The sequence below is a fragment of the Malurus melanocephalus genome, unplaced genomic scaffold, assembly GCF_030028575.1.
Source record: "Malurus melanocephalus ecotype Western Australia unplaced genomic scaffold, MMel_1.1 scaffold_122, whole genome shotgun sequence".
Taxonomy (NCBI): domain Eukaryota; kingdom Metazoa; phylum Chordata; class Aves; order Passeriformes; family Maluridae; genus Malurus; species Malurus melanocephalus.
The window spans coordinates 952,726-974,134 of NW_026623354.1; the positions used below are offsets into that span (position 1 = coordinate 952,726).

The following is a 21,409-nucleotide window of genomic DNA, read 5'->3' on the forward strand; positions in this document are numbered from 1 at the left end:
CTGTATATTCTTGTGTATACATAAAATTTCCTTTTTGAATTTTTTTTGGTAGATTAGAGCTGTATTATAAAGTATGATTTCTAGCACAATTAATTGTAAGTTCAAACAAAAAACTAAAATTAGGAAACTTTTTATTGATACACTTGTATTCCATAACCTACTTATACTCAGAATAATCTTAGGTGAAACACCTGGAGTTACCCTTCAAGGAAAGTGTCAGTGTAGGTATCAGTAGACATTTAGATGTCCATARTTTTATGAGAAAGAAAATGAAGAAACTGTTGAATGTAACATGATTAACCTCCAGTGAGAGATTATTTACATGGCTGTGGGATTTCATAAGGTTTTGACAGGGTGTCTGTTCAGCTTGTTTAACATTTTTGATGTTTTTTTTCCTTGACTGCATACAGAAGATTTTTATAAACTTCCTGTCAACTCTTTCAAGCTACTGCTTGATTCTCTAAATTTGATTTTACTTCCTAAATCAGGATATATGGGCTCACTGCAGAGTGGTCTGACTTTAGGAGCAGCCAACATGGCAAAGCACTGGTTCAACCATCAGGTTAGGATTACTGCTGGAAGAGTTGGTTTTGGAGAACTACTGACCCTTTTTTCTTGACTAAGAAATTTTTCTTTCCGTCCTGCACAGGCAGAGTGTAATTGTGCAGGTAAATCTCTAGAAATGAATTTGATCAATTGTAATTTTGTTCCTTAAGCCTGCTGGTTACTCTAGGTTGCTTTGCATGAATGTATCTTCTTCATCCAGCAAAGTTGATTCTAATTTATTTAAATAGAGTGAGAACAAGGTAGAAATTCCTTTCTTCATTAAGAAGAAAAATAAAAAAWACCTGTTTTTGAGGTCTACTATGCAGCAATAATATCTCATATGGTAAAAAGAATAGGAACAACTTGTGCTATCTTAATCTGTGTAAGTAGCAGGCATTTTGTGCTTGTTCAGCATCTTATCCTGAGAACTTAAAATTCAGGCATCCTTTAATTGATCACCACTTATTGCTTTTGCAGATATTGAAGAGATACAGCAGTTTGATTTATATTCCACTCTTTTATCTCTGTGCTTATTTAATCTGTTTGCRAGGATTAATGACAATTCTCTCGCTCTCACTGATGTTAGTGATCAAATCCTCTTCCATGCTCTTGTGGAACATAGTTTCTGACAATGACAAATGAGTTGTTCTGCATTCTTATTTTTGTGTGTTTTTTTCAGGTTTACATGCTRTAAATTTATTTTATGTGGTAAGGAGTAGTTATAAAATGTCTTTCTGATGTGCTGTCTGAGCTTTCTATCAGTATGTTCACCTTCCTAATGAAATGTGTAAATCCATTGGTTTCCAAATGATGTTCCTGGAGGAGATAGGCAGGGCATGATTTAGAAACTTTCAGCTGTCYAGAAATGTACTGATTTTGTCAGCCTCTTCTAAACAAACATATTTTACCTKGTATTGAAGGAGATGTCAAGAGCTCACGCAAACGCTGTGTCGAGCTCAGGAGGCACCCAGGGCAGGCAGCTGCAAGTTGAAGATGACATTTTCTTAAATCACTGGTACTTGATCCTCAAATAAGCCTTTGACTAAAGCCAGTCTTCTCATCTGAAACGGAAAGGAAAAAGCAGGAATTTTGCTTGTTTCCAATTCCTGCATCTCCTCTGCTATGTGTGTTTGGGATTGAAATGGTCATCCCTCTCCCTAAGGGGGCTTGGGAACCCCTTTCTGGCTGGTGAGAAAATAGATTTTGAGGCATTGTGCAACTCATGTTGCATTGATTAAGAGAAGATCCTAAAAAAACCCTGTAATGGCATTTCAGTTTGATTGCAGCTAATTCTGTCTTCACTTTCTCAGTGCTAAGTGCAATACATTACAATGCCAGACCACATTAGTTCTTTAAGGAGGAAAAAACCCCTCACTTGCAATGGAATACATTAAAAATCAGCTGTATTTTGTACCTCCTAATGGCTAACGGAGGGAAATGATTTGCTGACTTCTTTATATTTCATGGCATTTTGCCTGATAAATTGTATAAGTAATTTCTTTTCTTTAGGCTTTTACTCTGAATGACCAAATACACACAAATAGTTRCAATCACCAGTTGTTGACTTCAGATGTTTCTCACCTTAGATTGGAATTTTTTCTTACATKTAAGGCTGCTATGAATAACTTCTGAATACTTTAAAATTGTCTTGCTTTTCGTATTGCCTTATAATATTTTTTTTTCTTTTTGTTATAATTTAGAATGTGTTCTCTTTAAAGAGAATAGGGGGAAAAATAGCAGCCTTTTGATGAAAGGAGGTTTTTTACCAAAATTTCCAAAATAGTAGAGAAGCTGCTGTCTTAAGAAAATTTAAAAAGACACATAATGATAATAATAAGAAAAAACAACACTAAATAAAGGTACTGGGCCTTTTAGTGATTGAAAAAACCTTAAACATAGAACATAGAACACAGTTTTTCAAATAGATTAATATGGAAAACATGAAATTGGTGCTACTGTATTTCATGAGTTCATGTGGAAAAATTTTGGTTCAGCGTATTTTTGATAGAAAATGCATATTATTCCATGAGCAAGCTATAAAAATTCTGTACAGTGACTCAGTTTTGGCATGAGAGATTCAGGCACAGCATGACTCTTGTTAATTGTTTAAGATTCTGTTCAGTTCCTAACAAGAAAAAAGATCCTGTCTTTCAGTGTTAATCTCATGTGTTGCATTTTTATTATCTACTTGTATAAAACAAAATTATGGCTTTCCAGACTGTCTTTATACTGTTAGTTGCTGATGATTAAAGACAGCTTTACTGTGATTGCTTGAGAGGTATTTATTACAAATAAACAAAAAAAATCAGTTCACTTTACAGGGTGAATATTTTGAACAGAAGGGATAATGAAATACAAACACTATTTTACCAGAGCTATTTTACCCGAGTAAAAATGGCTAAAGAACAAATATAAGCCTTTAAAGGACGAAGGTTGTCTTTTAGTGTATTCAAACTAACTTGATTTTTGCCATAGATAATCAGTCTGTTTGTTGTTTCTGGGTTTCTTAGGATAAATATCACACTTCTGGAATGTATGGTTTTTCCAAAGAGCTGAGGAGACGACACATTATTTCCAGATTGCTTGACTGTTGCTTTTCAGGAAATGYAATTGCCTTACTAGTGCTCACATGATCTCAGTAGGCTTAGTTCAAGGGTGAATGAAACTGGGATTTACTATTRCTGTAAGTTCCATATCTGAGTGACAACAATCCAAACTTTAGTTTATTCAGTTTACCTTTTCTCCCTGTTTCACTCTCTTAGCACTGAGTTAGTACACGTAAGGTTTTTCTTTTCTGTGCTGTTTTGCTACTATAAAAAATAAACTGATTTGAGACCACAGCAAGATAAATCACTGGGGAAAACAAGASAGATGAAAATAAAATTAGTTATAAGTATGTTAATTATTTTGTTAAGACTGATTTATTATGGAGGCTAATCATGTCACTGTAAAATGATAGTTCCACTTCTGCATGTCCATTCTAGGGGCATCTTTTCCCTTTTTCTTTTTTTTTTGGTACTCTTGTTTTTTTGCTTCACTGAATTTCTTAAGCTTAATTTTAATGCTACTCAGTGATACTGCAGAAGTGTTATTTGGAACATCTGTTTGTCTTTACATTGCTTGTGTCAGAGTTTGAATGGATGTATTTCCTATAAAAGCAATATTTGAATGCTAAAAGGGTATTGGTATTCTAGATAAATATACATTTCTAGAGAATTAAGTTTTACAATGTTATTAATGTAGAAAATAGCCTCTGTAGGACAATTATATGAGCAGACTAATGGATTGCATAGGTGAACATTTACAGGGAAATTGAACATTAAAATGTTGAAACTTATAAAAGTTTTTACTTGCTMTTTCTTACTTAGCCTAGTTGCATGAGAAAGGTTATCACCTTTTTTTTTTTGATTCAACTTACACCTTGATTGTTAGCCACATTAACAAAGCAGTACACCTCAATATTTAATAGAATTGTCAYAGTTTTCCTTTTAAAAACATCATCAGGGTGTCTCAATTATCCATGTGCAGCTATGGTTAGGCATCTTCATGTAAAATGTTATTTACTTAAAGAACCAATTCTCTCCATTTGAGAGAAAAAATGCTCTTGCAGCTGTATGCTGGAGGTGGGGGCTAAGCAATAAGTGGTTTTAAATTCAATTGTTTAAAATGCACACTTCATGGAAATAGTGATGGGTATTCTTTTGTCAGCATCAGCAAGAACATTTATCTGCTGAGCTGGCAACTTGGAATCAATCATACTGTGGATTTATTATTTAATAAATTCTATAGGGTTGTGATTTTGCTCTACTGGATTATATTGTTTTCATATAGTCTTTCTGTTCCACTTAGAATCTGCATGTTGTACAAAAGAGTATTTTGAGCTGCTGTTTCCCTAAAAATAGAGTAGATATTGCATGGATGAGTTTTTCCCCCTGTTGTTTTTAAAGCTCTAATGTCATCATTTTACGTACATAAAATTTACAAAAATAGGTTTAAGTACTATATTTTAAGCAGGTTTTTTTTTTTATTGTGAGCCATAAATTATTTATTTATTTAAAATATTTAATTTTTGATAAAAACATGGTAATCAAGTATTTAAAATAAGTGTTTGAACAAAAGCATGATATAATCCCAAGCTGTAGATCAATGTACAGAATAGTCTGGGAATACTTTTTAAGTTGGGCTGAATTCACTGTTTCTGTCCAAGGTTCTTTACAGAGTACACAGATTCATGGAATCATTTAGTTGGGAAAAACCTCAAAACTCCTAAAGTCCAACCATTAACCCAGCACTGCCAAGGCCCTCAATAATCCATATGCCCAAGTGCCACATCCACACATCTTTTAAATCCTTCCAGGAACAGTGAATCCACCAGTTCCCTGGGCAAGCCTGCTCCAGTGCTCAACAACCCTTTCAGTGAACAAACTGAAGTGATGGCCTCAAAAAAATATGGCAAATAGAAATTGYATCTCTTCCTCTGACTTCTGCCAGCTGGTAATTATTAGTGCAAAATATGATTTTAAAACTGATTCAGTGTATTTCTTGTAGCATGAGTCTGGGAAGGATCCTACCTTAGCTGCAGCTTTAGCTGTTGATACATTGTTATCCTAAGAGAAACCATTACTGAGAGTGGGTTTAGCAGAGAGAAATGGATAAAAAATACTAAAGAAAATGTGTAAAGAGGACTATGGAAGTATTGAGGTAATGGAAGAATGTAACTCTTSTCAATGTCCTACAATATTGTCCTGCTTCTGCTATTGCATTTTGTTCACAAACACATTTGCTCCAGTAACATCAGTGATGACGTATGAATTTTGTTTTTTTTTGGTTACACTTAGACATCCACAGATTGGTAAGAATCAATTTTTCATCACACACTTGCAAGCCTGAGATAATTAACTGCATATAAAAAACGGATTAAAGTATGCTTTCATTGCTGTGAAACAAATGTTTTCTAGATGAGATTTCAAAAGTGTAAATGTAAAGGTGGTGYCTTTTTTCGTGGTATTATCCAGGGAAGAGTAAGATTAATAGGAATTTGCTCAATGAGAGTAATAAATGCTCATTGAAGTGCTGCTACTATAGAATCAGTGCTGTTTTCCACTTCCACATTTGTGATCCTATTAAGTGAACAATAATTGTGGGAGCAATCAATTAAGGTTATTTGGCAATAGCTTTTGTATTTGTCAAAATACTGRCAGTTTTTAGAATATGATTTAGAATTCACCCTTTTATCTCCTTTATAGATCTTCTGCTGTCTTGTAATGGAGCATCACTGCTAAGGGCACTTAACTATAAGTAGAATAAGCTGTTATGAATATATTCCTGTATTTTTCACTGAAAGTATTGCAAAGATTTACACAATTAAAATTAACTTTTGTGAAAGGGCTTTTCCGGCTAAAGTGCCTAAATAATCATTCCATAAATGTAGAGTGGAAAATATGAATGGATTTAGGAAAACACAACTGATAGTGGTAGTACTTAAATGAACATTTATTGTAGAGTGTCCAAATGATACTAAAATCACAAAATGTAGGATTTTGTGGTAACTGTAGGTATTTTTCAGAAGTGTTGTGTTATGAAACAGAGAAAAMCACCACACATCACTGTGTAGAAATTGCTGGTGTTTCTTGCAGACAGATTGAATGCCTGGCACCTCCTCAGTAAGAATTCCTCTTTCAGTTCAGTTGGCTATTTAATGAGCTCTGAAGGCTGAACAAACCACTCAAGTCCTGAAATGGACATACTATTTCAATAGTATCTTGGGTTTAATTAGGTTTGTACACTGTCTAGTACCTTTTTCTCTATTTGTCTTAGGCTGTGGCAGGGAGGTGAGCGTGTGTATGGAAGAGAAGGATTCATTGTGTGTTAGTCCTTATCAGTGGAATAGAACTTTAGAACTCAAGCCRTGATAGGAATTCAATATCAGATTATAAAGTGGAAAATAAGCTTTTATCTTATACAGGTCACCACTTGGTACCATATCTGTTCCCAAGCAGGACCCCATATATTAAATCTTTTATCTTCGTCATAATTAAAACTTCAGTGAAATCATAATGTGAACATCATGGTAGGTTCAGAGTTACTTTTTATTAAAGAAACACTTGGAGTATGGTGTGAGTATTAGCAGGGAGTTATTCCAGTTTGATGTGGGGATGTACTGACATTTGCCAGGGAGAGATGAGTGAGTTTTGTACACTTAGGAGCTGADGATGGCTGCCTAAACAAGGTAATAAATGAAATAAACATGGAAAGGAAAAGGAAGCGGAGAGCTCAAGAACTGGGAGCATGAAGGTTTGTTTTGAGGTGAGAATCTATCAGGCAGCAAGAGTGGCAGTGAGCAGACCACTGTGGAGAGAATTACTTTGGCCTTAAAATGGACTGATGATGATATYCCTGTGTTTCTCCTTCAGTTCAGCTTTCAGGAGCTTTTAAAGGTGCCTGTTTCCTTCTTCTAGAAAATCCTTGTTGTGGACTTGTGGTGTTAACTCTGCCTTTTTTCAAACTGCTTCAAAGATTTCCTTTTGTTCACCTTTGTCAAAAGGAAGAATTCCTATTATATTAGATGTTTTACCTAACATCTGCAATAATACTTTTATCAGACATTTGAAACCAAATGAATTTTGTCATTGCTTYTGTCATTAGTCAGGATTTCACCCTGTATAGAAAGGATGAATTATTAATAATTTTCTGTATTGCAAGTTAAAATGGTAGGTTTTAATAGCTGTTCTCAAACTGCTGTTATTTAAGGTGTGGAGGAGAGCCTCTAATGACATGAATAGTTTTTAACTCTGCAGAAAACAAACTAAATGATGTGCTAAGGAAATTTTCTGAAAAACATTTTGTAGTAATAGATAYATATTTCAATAGAGCTTGTAGGAAATGAGTTTAAGATGAAGTATTAAAATTGATGAATATTCATTTAGTTATAAACTGAAGTTGRAGTGAAGAAATCTCACTTTCCCTTTTTTTTGATTTTACAGCTTGCACGTGCAGTGGACATGCAAATATATGTCACATGCAAACAGGGAAATGTTTCTGCACAACGAAGGGAATCAAAGGAGACCAGTGTCAACTGTGAGTATAATTCAATGTAGCCCAAAGTTACTGCAATCCTTGACTAGTCAATAATCATTTTTTGTGATTGACCTGCCAGTTTTTCAGTGGTGGGTATAGYGTTTCCTCCATTTTCCAGGAAATTTCACTGTTAGACTTTTGTTRAAAAGAATTACATCACAAATATTAATAATGTTTTGAGGACATTAAAGACTTGAAAAAAATCCTTTTACTAGAAGAAACTGGAGAATTACCTGTATTTTTTTTTTCTTTTTCTTAGGTTTTTGAAATATTACTGTAATAAAAAATACATGTTTTTAATTATATTCATTACATTTGTCACTTATCTTGATTGGAATCACCAGTGATTCAGTTTTTGGTGTTTTGGAAGCTTACTAAGGTGTTTTGGGCATTTTTCCACCTCATGAAATCTAGGCCATAGGAATGTGTAGACCTATCATGGAAAGAAGGATTAGTGTTTCTCTTTTTTGCACTGGAAAAGTTTCTTGTGTTTAGAKGAAGAGTTTGCACCTTCAGATAGAGCAAAACAAATGGAGCACTAGGAACAACTGAGTACTGAGGTGGAGTGACTTGTCAAGTAGGAAAAATAACCCATTGAAGTTAATTGTGAACAGCCTCRTATTTAAAGATGTTTCTTTCAATCTATTCTATCATGTACACTGCATTGTTTAATAGGAACCTTACTCCTTTTGCAGTTATAATTATTTTAATAGTATCTGGCAATAAAATTATCTTGTCAGTGTTGTTTGGAGCTGGGGAAAAGGCAAATAAACACAGATAACTCCTCCCCAGCAGGAACAGGTCCCAGGTGGTTCTGTTCTGCCTGCCACAGGGCATTTACTTACACCAAATTTGGGAAYTTGTCTTTGATACTCTTAATCAACTGGCGTGGATCCTGCCCTTAACACTGTGCTTGATAAATAATAAAGAAACAGRAATCTCTGCTGCAGAGGCTGTGTGTATATCCGTGAGAAAGAGCTGTGCTCACAGCTCCACTGCTCCTCTAATGCCCACTGGGACTCTGTGTGCAGCTGATTGAGGACTCTCAGGATGAGATGGGAAATCARGATTAGGGCTAAGTGATGAAATTTCATCATGACAAAAGCTGAGTGATAGTATCTTCAAACTCTGAATTAAGTCTTCASTGAGAAGTCTTTTTCCCCTCTTTCTGTGCCTGAACAATTAATCAGTTCTAGGTGTTAATGAGTGATCTGATTACCAGCCTGTTATGGACTTGTATTGATGCCATTCTAACTACACAAACAAGGTGATGAAAAAGCCCAGCAATTTCTCCTCTGTCCTTTGTAACATTTGAGCCAGAGRAAACATTTTCTGTGCAGAAAATGCCACTTCTTTACTGACCACCCTCCACATAAGGGGARTCTTTACAGACCTTCACCCCTTATTTCATGCACCTCTGTGGTTGTTTTTGTATTTTGTCCTGTGTCCATTTCATTATTTCCACTCTGATTTGGAGCTTTTGTCTCATATGCTTGGTAGTGCAGCTCAGCTGTCCTGAGTTTGTCTGTCCTAAAAGGTTCTTTTATCCCATTTACTGAACTAGAAGAGATAAGGTTTTCCTAGTTGTGGATTTTTCTGGTCACCTGTATGCTCACAACCTCTTTTGAATGCATCATATTATRCAATATATATGGGCTAAAACCAGGCTTCAGAACTTCTGTAATGAAGAACTACCAGTTGGAAAGAAAAAGTGGGGGGAAATCCCCATTATTTTTAATCTTGTATTTCATAGTATATTTTATGTAGTTGTAAGAATAATAAATAAAAGATTATAAAATATATAGATCTAGGGTATTCTGGAATAGAAAAATTAATGTTTTGCTCAATTTAGTTCTAATAAATGTCCAGACCTTACTTCTTAGACATGCTACWTTTTAAAAGTTGAAGAAATACTATTTTATTTATAAAAATATATCCTATTTATTTGGTAAAAATCTTCCTGTGTGTAAGCTTTAAATAGCTATTTAATAATGTAAGGATCTGTGCATAAAGAATAAGCACTTATTGTTAGTCTGTTTTGCATGAAAATAAAATKTAAAAATATCCAGCTGTACTCTTCTGTATAATTTCTCTGCACAGAATGGTACAATTCCTCTTACCAGATGGAAAGGCAGGTAAAAATATACTGTTYYATGAGTCAAATTCACCATTCTATTGATAGCACTGCAGCTTAATTTGCCRATAGCAGAGTGAATCTTTTCCCAATTGTTTCTGCTCAGAGCTTCTCTTGCTGCTCTCCAGTAGRGGAAGAATTGGCAGCAATCATGTAATGAATTTTATTTGAACTTCCTTTATCRGAGACACTCACACATAAACCTCCAAAACTAATAAACAATAAGGAATTCTTGTTGCTGGAAATTTAGGAAAAACTCCCTTATTCCTATTGAGGAACTGTCTTTTTCTGGTCAAGRGTAGAATTCATTTAATACTGGTTACGGTGGTGGTTGGTGGTTTTCAAAAGCGAAGTTAAAAAGTATAATATTTAGTGGTTTAAAATACTACAGAAACAGAATTTTTTTCCTATTTTCAACACTTTTTTCCTCCCTACTTCTATCACTTGGTCATACTCCACCATTAGTTTTATATATTTAGTTGTATTTGATATGTGGTGTTTTCTACTTCTTCCTGCTGAGTCCAATCCTTCAGTTTTAAGTTTAAGAGAAAACTTTGACATACTAATGCACGTTACTCCATTACCTGTGATGTTTCAAGGAGAATTACAGCAAAATCTGTCATTTATATATTGGTGGGTTTAGCAATGTTGGTGGGTTCAGCCACTGCCTCCCTTCTTATTTAGCTGCCTGAAAATTTTAGCTTGCCTCTGTAAGGACAGGTTCATGCCCTCAGCTGCTTCTCAAAGAGCTGGATCATTAGGTTTCTAARGAGAACAATAAAATAAAACTCCTACTTGAACATTTATGAGTACATTTATGTTTTAAATGTACTCATTTTCTGCTCTACATGTAGTAATTATTGTCAGATCTCTCAAGGATTTGAGATACTTTTTTTATTTTAATTCATGTTTCTTGCATCAATCATTTTTTCTTAAATTGCAGCTTTCATTTAAACAATATGTTTTAATATCAAAGCTGCAGAACATGACCCAAATGCACTCTAATGGCTTAAACTCTCAGAAGGCACTTGAAACATTTGAAATCTAAAATTTGAAGAAAAGTAAAATATGGGTTTTGGCAGTATTGTATATCACTCCTGGATTTTTTGTTGATTTTTTTTTTTTTTTTTTTTGTTCTGCAATGGGCTCCCTTTGCCTGCTTTGCTATATTCAATATATGATATGTAAAGTTCATGAGACTCTCTGGGATCTTTTGGAGTTTCAGGCTCTGTAAATGAAGCTATGTTGTTTTGTAAACATTGTTACTTCCAAATGTTATATTTTATTCAGGAAATTGCCCAGTTTTGTAAAAATAAAGAAGAACTAGAGTCTGAATGTCATGTATCATTCCTAGAAGGAATGCTCTCAGAGAAGAAATCAGAATGAGGTTGTGGCTGAGGGAGAAGCTGCCAAACACCTTGCAGGGAGCTTTGTACTTTGGGATTTCATTGTGTTCTGTTCCCATGAAATATGCCTTTTATCTTTCTGACTTTAGTACTGATTGTCTGGAAAATAGGGAGCAGTTTGGGCATGAGAGTTCYTCTTTCATGAGAATAAAGTAATTTTGACTTTGGCTTCTAAGTTAGGATCTTTCATAACTGACTGTGTGCACATTTATAAATAAAAATGTCTTTAGGTTTGTCAAGTTCAGCAGAGCAGAATCACCACTGGGTTTCAGCTGTTTTTTTATAGGCATTCCTTCCTCTTCAGGCTGCCTCCAAAAATGCAAAGTGCAGAGTGAAACAGGTATTTTTAACAACTGTTAACTGGCTGTAGATTAGGAATGTGAGCAGTGTCCCTGTCTCTTGTGTCCAGTTGGTTTATGTTCGTATGCATGCTGGATATAGATTTAATTAAATAACATCTTTTTGGTTTCCTATTTGAAAAATACATGGTGCTGGATTTTCTTTCCAAAGAAGTGAATCAAAACCTCTTGTTTATAAAAATTGTTCCTCCAGTGCCGTGGCCGTGCCGTTCAGTAATTGGCATTTGAATAATCTGCTTTGCTTAGAGCAGTTATATCGGTGCAGCCTGCCCAAGCCTTTCACAGATGCCATGCCAGTGAGACTTGGTTTGAATTCCTGTGCTCAGGATGCATTTGTTGTAAAGCAAATCTCTTTATATAAAATGCTGGTAATTTTTGTTGCAAAGTGTTGCCATAATCCCAATTGTCTAGGGATGTACAGTTAAAGTAATGCTTCTGCGTACTTTTTTTATTAAAATAGAATAGCACAGCTGAAAAGAATAGACAAATTTGCATGTTCTTTAGGTCTGAAATAGACCTATAAAGATTTAAAGCTAAATATAAGCTGACKACACTTATTCTGCCTTTAATGAGTTTGGACTGAGATGAAATTAGCAGTGGGAGTGATGCTAATGTTTACTCATACAGGAAAAAGAGAAACAAGCATAGACTGTGCYCCATGGAAGAGTTACTGGGAGGGAAAGAGGAAGGGAGGCTATGAGTGCCATAAAATTGCTTTATAATTGAGTCTGATTTTTTCTTACCCAACAAAGTTGTAGCTTTATTTTCTGTGCTTGTTTTTAGAAAAAAAGGAGGCCAAAGGGCTTTGTGGATTGGGCTGGCTTTACATCTTGCCTAGGGCTGGCTTTAAAGCAGAATTGCACATATCTGCATAGCCAGTGCTTTGTCTTAGTCCCAGAGAGGGTCAGAACAGGTTGCAAAGACTTACAATTTGAGGTTGTTGTTTTTAACCCCAGTTCAAGCTGTTGAAAATCTTTCAGGGTGTGCAGTGAAGGCACCTGGGAATGCTTCTCTGTGGCCAGGACTAGAACTCAGTTAAGAGTCAGGGATGCTGAGTAACATAATTCACACAAACTAGAAATCAGTATGAACAACTCTTCTTGTAAAGCACCAACCCAGTGGGAGAGGTGTTTGTGGTTACACCATCTCCTGGCATTGCTTCTTTGAGAAAATGAAAAAGGAGACTGGAGAATTTCTTGTAAGGCAGCCAATATTGTCTTTAGATTCCAGAAAAAAAGTGTGTAGGAGGCTGCTGACAGCAGAGATCAGCTGCTTTTCAACATCTGGCTTTACCAGTAATTTGTCTGTCCCAATCTGCATGAARCAAATACTGCCAATATTACAGTCTTTGCTTTCTGTCCAGAGAAAATGCTGGGGTCTCCACAAAACATAAATACATAATTAGATTGTCATGGTCACTACCTCTGTTAAYTGTTAATGTAATAATTCTGTTCTCTCATGTTGCTGGGGTTGGATTATAAACTKTCATTGTGCTTGGGAACCATAATTAATCTTAAAAATCAGAAATTGCTGTGTATGGGATAGTATCTGTGAGTTACTCTGGAGGCAGGAGGAAAAACTAACACAGATTTCCAGTAGAATATGATGTTGATTGGCCTTTCCTACTGCTTTGGTTAAAGACAACTTGTTCACTTTATAGAAGAAAACAATTGATAGCTTTTCTGACTACTCATCCTGCCGTCATCAGAAAAAAAAATCCTTCAGCTGAGCTGTGACTGACAAAACCAGATATTTCAGGGAGTTCTTTTAAAAAATTCTAGTATCTACTGCTCTATTGTAACTGATTAAATTCAATGTATGCTGTGTTACAGTAACAACCCTCTACATCACTATTATTATTGCTGACTACTGCTACTGCAGTCAGCTTTGGACAATTAACTATGGAGCAGGAGGGAGAAAAATCATATTTCCTTTGTGGAAGGGGAATATTTAAGGAGATTAAAAAAAAAAAAGATTTAAGAGTAAGCATTCATACAAAACTTTATGGAGGACAAAACCTTTTCAAGGTGAGCATCTTCCAGAAAACAAATGTTGCTAGTACAATTTTACAGACTTTGTATCTAGAACAAAGCATTTGACATATTTTAGTATTTTTGCCTTCAGGAAGCATAAACACTGGTCACCTTTAGTATGTGTATTCTTTGCTGAGTTTAACTGGCATAACRCAGTCCTCTTGCACTCCAAGTTTTCCTTTTTTAGCCGGGCAGAGAAAGTGTTCAAGGAGAATTTACAATGAAAATAGTTTTTCAATAGAATCTCTATTAAGTTTGACATTAAAAAAAAGATCAAGTTGAGTGATTTGAAGGTGATACTGATTTTATTGACAGTTRACTGAAAATATTTGCTATTATAGAGTTGTTTTCTGTTGAAAACCAGGTTTATAATTTGGCAGTGAGTGTTGTGGCTTTAAAATGGTTGTGTTGCTGTTTAATGCTGCCAATTGATCACATAATTTTGATGAGGCCTGARCAAAGGCTGAAGGAACTCTCTTTGTGTGTCTGCTATCAGGGTTTGTGCTGTCCAAGTCAGTACATTGTAGTGGATATAGTTTTTATTTAAAGGAAAAGCAGTTTTCTAAGGTAGATCCATCCAAAATTCCCATGTTTTCCTTATTACCAGTSCACAAGTTCAATGTATATAGTAATTCAAACACTTGATTCTGTTTAAATTGTGCATTTAACAAAACAGATTTCTTGAATCTCAAATACTTCACAGCAGATCTGCAATTCTTGTGACTTTTCAAAGCTCTTAAAAATCCTTTCATTATTCTCAGTTCTTACCCCTCAGATAAAATAATACCCATTGTGCAGTGTAGTTCTGGCCTTATAATTCACGTCTGATAGGCCATTAGTATGGTAATTAGTAATTGGTACAAGAGTTGTTAAAGTTGAAATAGACATCTGGTTTAATCAATTCGTCATTAAGGAAGTGCAAGTATAGAGGTAGCAATGGGAAAAGAAAACACCAGAGTGGGAGCTCACAGCTCTCTCTAAGCTATCAACTCATAGCTAAGTTTAAAATTGAAATAGTGCTTCTTTATCTTGCTTGATATGGATTGCTCAGTGCTCAACTTGCACAAAATACCACACCCTGCTTTTATTTTTAAAATCTGTTTTCAAAACCTTACAAATAGGTAAAAGAAATGAAGCTGCGTTGTGATGAAAACCCCACTGATAGATWTATCCATCAACTTCAGCTTGTGAATTTTATATATTTTATTTACTATAAAGGGGAAGAAAAAAAATATTTATTGAGCAATAAGGGAAGGCTAGACCAGGTAGGTACTAAAGACACTATTTGATAGAAATCTCCTGGTGATGGAAAGATTGCTTTTCTTCTCCTCTTATGGTCTCTAATAGATGAAATATGCATCTTCCCACTGCCACTTTCATTTTCTGTTTTCTCTTTCACTCAATTGCATACCTTTACATATAGATGAAAATTTAGCTGCAATAGTTGTATTTCTGGTTTCAAAGTTAAGACATTTTGTTTCACATTGTTGCCGGTTATTAGTTTTAAATTGCTTCAGTAGCTGCCAAGAGTATTAGAAGAATGCACATGGAAGATTAAAGCTATGCACAGACARAACTAAGAAATGTGGTTTGGAATTAAGACATGGGAGTGAGAAATGCATTAGTCCTCATTTCTTTTTCCATGAAGGTTCTGATAATTACTTAGACGATGCACATCAATTAGACAGTGCTAAATTGTGCTWAAAGAGTCCTGCCAAGAAACTTGCATTCTTCTGTAGCTGCATGTGCAGACATCTGGCARTCAGAAAGGTTTTCTTGTATGTTGGATATTCTTTCCATCCCAACTCTGTCTGTGCAGAGGAGTCCATGTTCTCATGTTTCCCCAAGTAGAGGCTGTGCTAGAAAAGCTCCAATGTATTAATGATGGGTAACTGAAATGAAATATTAACTCCATTCCTGTAGTTGGGCAGATTGGGGGACTGAATGCGACATTTTAGAGTTGCTTAGAAAACTGGATCTTAGTTGTACTTTTAATTAACATAAGGGAAAATAGGAGGCTATGAAAACTCTGCTGCTTCAGAAATGTGGTTGGAGTCCTGTCCTTTAGTTGGTCACTGAAATCCAGTTGGATCCCCGATACTGATATTCTTCCTTGCTGCAGCTTTGTTTATTTTAAGAGGAGTAGTTATTCCACTCCTGATTAAAAATTGGGAGTTGGACTACCTGGGATAATGAAATCTTCAGGCTGAATGCATGTAAGYACATATTCTTACACAAACATCCTTTGTTTCTTTGCCATTCTTAGCCTGCATTATCCTGTGAATGACATGAAATAATGAAAACTTGAAAAGACAATAAGTTATAACAAACATTACTGAAAAGTGTCTGTAATATTTTACCTCTTATATTGTAAACTCACTATATTTGACACAAAAAGTAAATTCTCCATCACATGCAAGGTATTTTCAGGGAATGATAACTGATAAGGAAACAAGAAATAACATAGGCCAAATTCTATCTGTACTCACCAGCTGAAAGATAATGATATCTTAATATTAGAAATGCTCCCTTATTCTTTCTTCTTTTGTACTGAAAAATCACCACTAGAAAATATAAAATATAAACTAAGCTGCACAACCTTTGCATGCTTTGAGCTTTCTATTTTTTTTTTCTTGTGGATGAATTGAAAAGTAGGTGGTATTTATCTAACTGGCGAGATAATGGGGCTGGGGAGCTTGATTACAAGGCCATAAATCAATCCAAAAACCTGATGATATCCTAAACTTCAGCAGTGAAGCCTGAGTGGCTTATTAGATTATCACTTCAGAAGGATTGACTTAAAGATTTAGTTCTCAATCTCTATCATTTTTATATTACAAAAAAAAAAAAAAAGTATTTTTTTCAGCAATCTAAAGAAAGAACAAAGTACTAGAAGGCAGAGTAAAAACTTAACTAGGAAAGCTGTTTTAAATAGTGTCAGCAGTCTGATTTCGAATCAAAGCAAACTTATAAGCACATTTGAAAATTTGGTATGCCCCAACACTTTTTTTCAGTGTTGCACAGAGCAGTAATAGATTTAGAAATACTGAATTACAGCAGGAGGCCAAAGAGAGAACAGGGAKATTGGCAAACCAACAGACAGAATATGTCAAAAATGGCTCATTGTCCTGGAAGAAAAGATTTTTTGCTTCTCACAGAAAAGTGATAAGAACTAAAGGGTAAAGGAACAGTCAGCTATACTGAAAGAGATTTAATAAATCAGATTTCATAAAAGACTTAAAAAAAAATATTTGTCCTGGAAATGAGTTCTTACAAGATCCGTAAGGAGATAAGGGCAGCAATTACTTTCTAACAGATGCTRCAAAATCTAATCTTGTTCTTGTTTAGGTCATTTTATCCTCTCTTACGTAGAGTCTTGATTTAATCACAGATTTGGGCCCTGATTCAGATAAATATTTGAATGCRTGATAACACCTTGTTCCTGAAGTTAGGAGGGGATATTCCCTCGGTTTGGTGAGAATTGGGGAACTGTGCTTTCAGTTGACTTCTTTCTCTTTTTTTATGGAAAATGTAACAAGTGCTTTCTTTTTCTGGCATGATGGATCATTTCAGTCACCAGAATTGTTTTTCAAATGACATTAAAATATTTTGCATTTCTAAGTTATGGGCARTGTTAAAAATTATAGCATTACTTCTGCATAAATTAGAAACCCAGTCAGAAAACAAGTGAGAAAGAAGACCTTAGAAAATGTGAAAACAACCGAGGATAAGATTGTATTTTAAATATTTTTAAAACCACTCTCATAATGGAGAATATATACATACATGTAACTGAGAAATATTGTAACTGAATCTTTTCTCTTAAATACTAATTTTGATATTATCTTTCAGTTAAAAAATATTTCACACTATTAAAACCACTGGCTAAATTATTGGACTGAGGGAGTTTATTATTCTTTGACTTAAGCAAAATGACTGGGGACAGATTTCCATGCTGGCACGCAGAACAAATTTAATTCAAACTGAGATGAAAGGCGGTTAATGTAATTGTAGCCTATTATCCTATGCAGGCTGGAGTTAAGAAGCAAACCAACAGACAGTCAGAAAATGATGGATAGAAAATAGAAACGCTCAAGGCTGGTGAAATAGAGACTTGTGAAGGGATTATGCYGTAACTGTTCCCATACAATYTCTGCATCACTGATATCCCACCTCYACTGTATGTTTGGATTGCTGAACAGGATTTCTGTGTGCCTCCTGCATTCTCTTTATTTCTCTCTGACATCAGAAAAGGTCCTCGTTTAGAAAATTTCATGACTTTGTAATTACGATTTTTTTCCCCCCTAATCTACCATTTTCATCAGTCCTATCGATTCCATAAAGCATTCAGTTTTCTTTTTCTTCTAAGCACTTCTTTGTTATCACAAAGAGTGATAGCAAAGTGGTTGGCCACATAAATAGTCTTTGATCCTAAGCACATCTTTGGGGCTCCTTGCTAGCAAAAACCTGTAATTTTTATTAGCATATTTAGTTTAAAAATAGCAAATAATAGGGCTGTGTTCTGACAGATTACCTAGTTTTTATTATTCCATTTCATTTTTCAGTAGCAGAAACATTTTTTGAATACATACAGATTTTGCACTGTAGGTTTTTAAAAATCAGAAGGACATGTCTTGGTCTCCTCAGAATACATATGCAAAGGTGCTGAGTTTTACTTAGAAGCATGTTAATTACAAAAATATTTYCAACAGGTTTGTTACCCTTGGCATAGCCCAGGAAGCAAAGAAAGCATATTTTTTCCTGTAAAAGAACTGATCATACCTGGTGTAATACACACATCTCATGTAATTCTAGCAACAAGTAGTTCAAGAATCAAGTGTGATGCTTACAAAATACAGGAGATCAATTACTGATCAGAAGTCCCACTAAAGCTGCTGTCTTAGGAATTGAGTCKTTGAGGTCCATGGGATGGAAGGATAAAATAGCTTTTAGAGGAGTATAGGAGTTAGATTTCCCAGTCACTCCCAGCTGGAAAATGGGATTTTTCTCATCCATTGTGAGTTGTATCACCAGAACTCTTAAAAGTAGTTAAATAATTTATTTTCTTCTGACATTGCTTAGGATGAGGTTTTRTACATTTGAAAAATGCTGTATTCTGTGAATTGCCCTTTGGGAAGCCGTTGGGATTACTCAGAGTCTCTGTTCAGTTCTGTTCTCACACTGGAGCAAACACTGCTGTCCRTGGCAGTTCTGTGGAGCCTGCCCATCAAACTCCTGATAAACACAGTCTGAAGGGATCAGGGCTCACAGAGCAAAACCCCAGCTATGAAATACTTCACAGTCCCCTGCCATGAGGCTATAGTGTYTTTTTCCAACTTCTTTTCCTTTTAGAGCCATTCCTTTCAAGTTTTCTCCTTAAGGGTGCAATAACTTTTCGAGGAGAGCTGGCCAAGACTGGAAGTGCTGACAGCTGCAGTGTTGTTGCTGCAATACAGACAGTGACACTTATTTACACTTATTTTGCACTTCATAAARAAGTATCATCATCATCTCTGCTCCAGGAAATTCATGAGGTTATGTGCTATAATGGGCTAATGGAGATTTGGGCTCTTCAAAGGCAAGAGGCCAGGGAAAAGCAGATGTGTGTATTTAACATGATTCTTTCTCCAGCCAGCCAGATGCTTTTCTGTGTTCTAATCTTTATAGATATTTCTGTATCTCTTGGATTGATATATTTTTTAATAAAGTCAAATAAAAGATGGTACAGGTTAGATGAGKTTGATATCCTAGGTATTAAAAAGGACTTACAGAAAGGCCAACATGCCTGTAATGGAACAATGGTCGGCAATAACACATGAATTTGACAGATTCCCATGCATGGGTAGGGKAAAGAAAATTCTTTTAGGTAGAAGAACTTATCAGAACAACATATTGGAGATATGTATAGATATTGGAATGATCTGATGGACAAAAATGTGGTATTTAAGACCGGCAGGTCAAGAACAGATAGGAAACAAGTATGAGAAATAAATATTCTGTACATTGTTTCTGAATATCTTACCATAAACACCAAAGTCATCTAGGAATAATGAAAGTTAGTTGTAAATGTCRTGTAATAGCTAGAGTTTTGGCTTCATAAAAGTAAGAAGGATAGCTTGCCAATTGCAGTATATATTATCCTTAAACATCTGTGATATTTGTGCTTCATGTTTATAACTTGTCATTAACACTGTAGAASTTGTTGCAAGTAGAGCAATAATTCAGATAACATGACCATTTTCTAAAATTCCTAATTCTGTATAGCTGACAGCCTAGAGAAAGCCATSACATTCTGATTTATTCATACCTTTGTCTTCATTTTGCTTTTGGTATTCTTGAACATCCATATATAAGCAGCATTTGGCCATCACTGAGCTGCAATCTCCGCTCAAAAATGTGTGCTGTGCTTTGCTTCTGAATCGTCATTTCTATCTTGGCTTAGTCAGTATTTCCCATATTTTTTGAAATATTAATTGCCATATTGTGATAAATTGTAGTCTTAAACGACAAGAAAATTACCAAAGTTACCATACGTAATCTGAAGTAGAAAGACAAAAAGTAACTTGCCTGTCTTGGTACCATTTTCTGGAAATTATAGTGTCTGTGTGGCATCCTGAAATACATATTTCTGAAATTGCCTTTTCCTTAAATTGCCTCAAAATTATAGTCTTACATAAATAGTGATTTTGTTAAAGATCCCCAGCACAACAGAAACAAACAAACAAAACCCATCCCAGAATCTTGAAAACAAAGTAAAATGAACTCAAAGAAGATCAAATGCAGRCAGATGAGAACTCTGTAGCACTCTGTAATACCCTAGCATTGAACTTTCTGCACTGATAGTAACCAAATATTTCTTTGCAATAATTTCCCTCAGAGACTGACCACAGATTAAATTCAACTAAAATGAAATAGTCRTATTATCAACCATAGAATAGAGTCATGTTATAAGGCACGTTTTTTTAAAAATAGCCATAAACTGTTTAATAGTTAAATATATTTTCTGCAAATACACTCAGTAATAGTAAAATTTTGCAWTTCAGTAAAGACTAATGAAAATGCAGTAAACCACTGGGGATTTTTTGTGTGTACATGTATTTCTTTTTCATGTGGYCTACTCGATGAAGCCATTTACAATGCATTTGCTCTGACTGTCAGGGCCTGTTAGCATATTTAATGCTGCCGAAGTGCTACCTCTCCTGCTCTTTTTGAGCAATGGTTTTGACATAACAGTATTATACAAACACTCTTGGAAAGCCAGAACATCATGAGCAGTGAGTAGCTGATCAYAGAATGCCAGRATGGGTCAGGCCATCCCAGACTGAGGCACAGGGTTGTGTYCAGATGGTTCTGGAAWGTCTCCAGYGAAGGAGACTCCAAAASCTSTCTGGGCAGCCTKTTCCAGTCCACAGTGACTGGCATATATTTATTTTATATGGCATTTAAGATCCCATCTGACCCAAACCGTTCTATGATTCTATGAATATTCTGTTGTCGCTGTTAAGTTAGCACTTATCATCAATATTTATCTTCTAAAAGAATAAAACATATGTGAATTTTGTGAACTGTTCACTGATTTTTGCAAAGTGAAAATTTAGGAGAAGCTGCAATTCAGTTGAAACAGTAATAAGTTTTCATGGTTATTTCACCATTGCTTCTTATCTCCTTCTGTCTAAAAGGAAAGCAGTTCAGAAACCTATGCTAATGTTTCTCAGAGTTGTGGTTCATTTCAGTGTAAACTTTTCTCTTATTTTGAGCTATGGGATATTCTAACATTTACTTTCTACGGGCTGGAGTAATGTCTGAAATGTCTGATATAGGTCAGAATGAGAGAGAAGAAATGTGTGTATTTCT

At 35.1% G+C, this 21,409-nt stretch overlaps 1 protein-coding gene across 3 annotated transcripts in view; it reads left to right on the plus strand.

The window, feature by feature from the left end:
* Nucleotides 1-21,409, plus strand: part of ATRNL1 (attractin like 1) — a 415,015-nt gene that overhangs the window by 117,824 nt on the left and 275,782 nt on the right. For all 3 annotated transcript variants that reach the window (XM_057370287.1, XM_057370289.1, XM_057370290.1), the window contains exon 20: nucleotides 7,530-7,623. In XM_057370287.1, coding sequence (XP_057226270.1) covers nucleotides 7,530-7,623 — 94 coding nt within the window. The remainder of the gene's footprint in view (nucleotides 1-7,529; nucleotides 7,624-21,409) is intronic.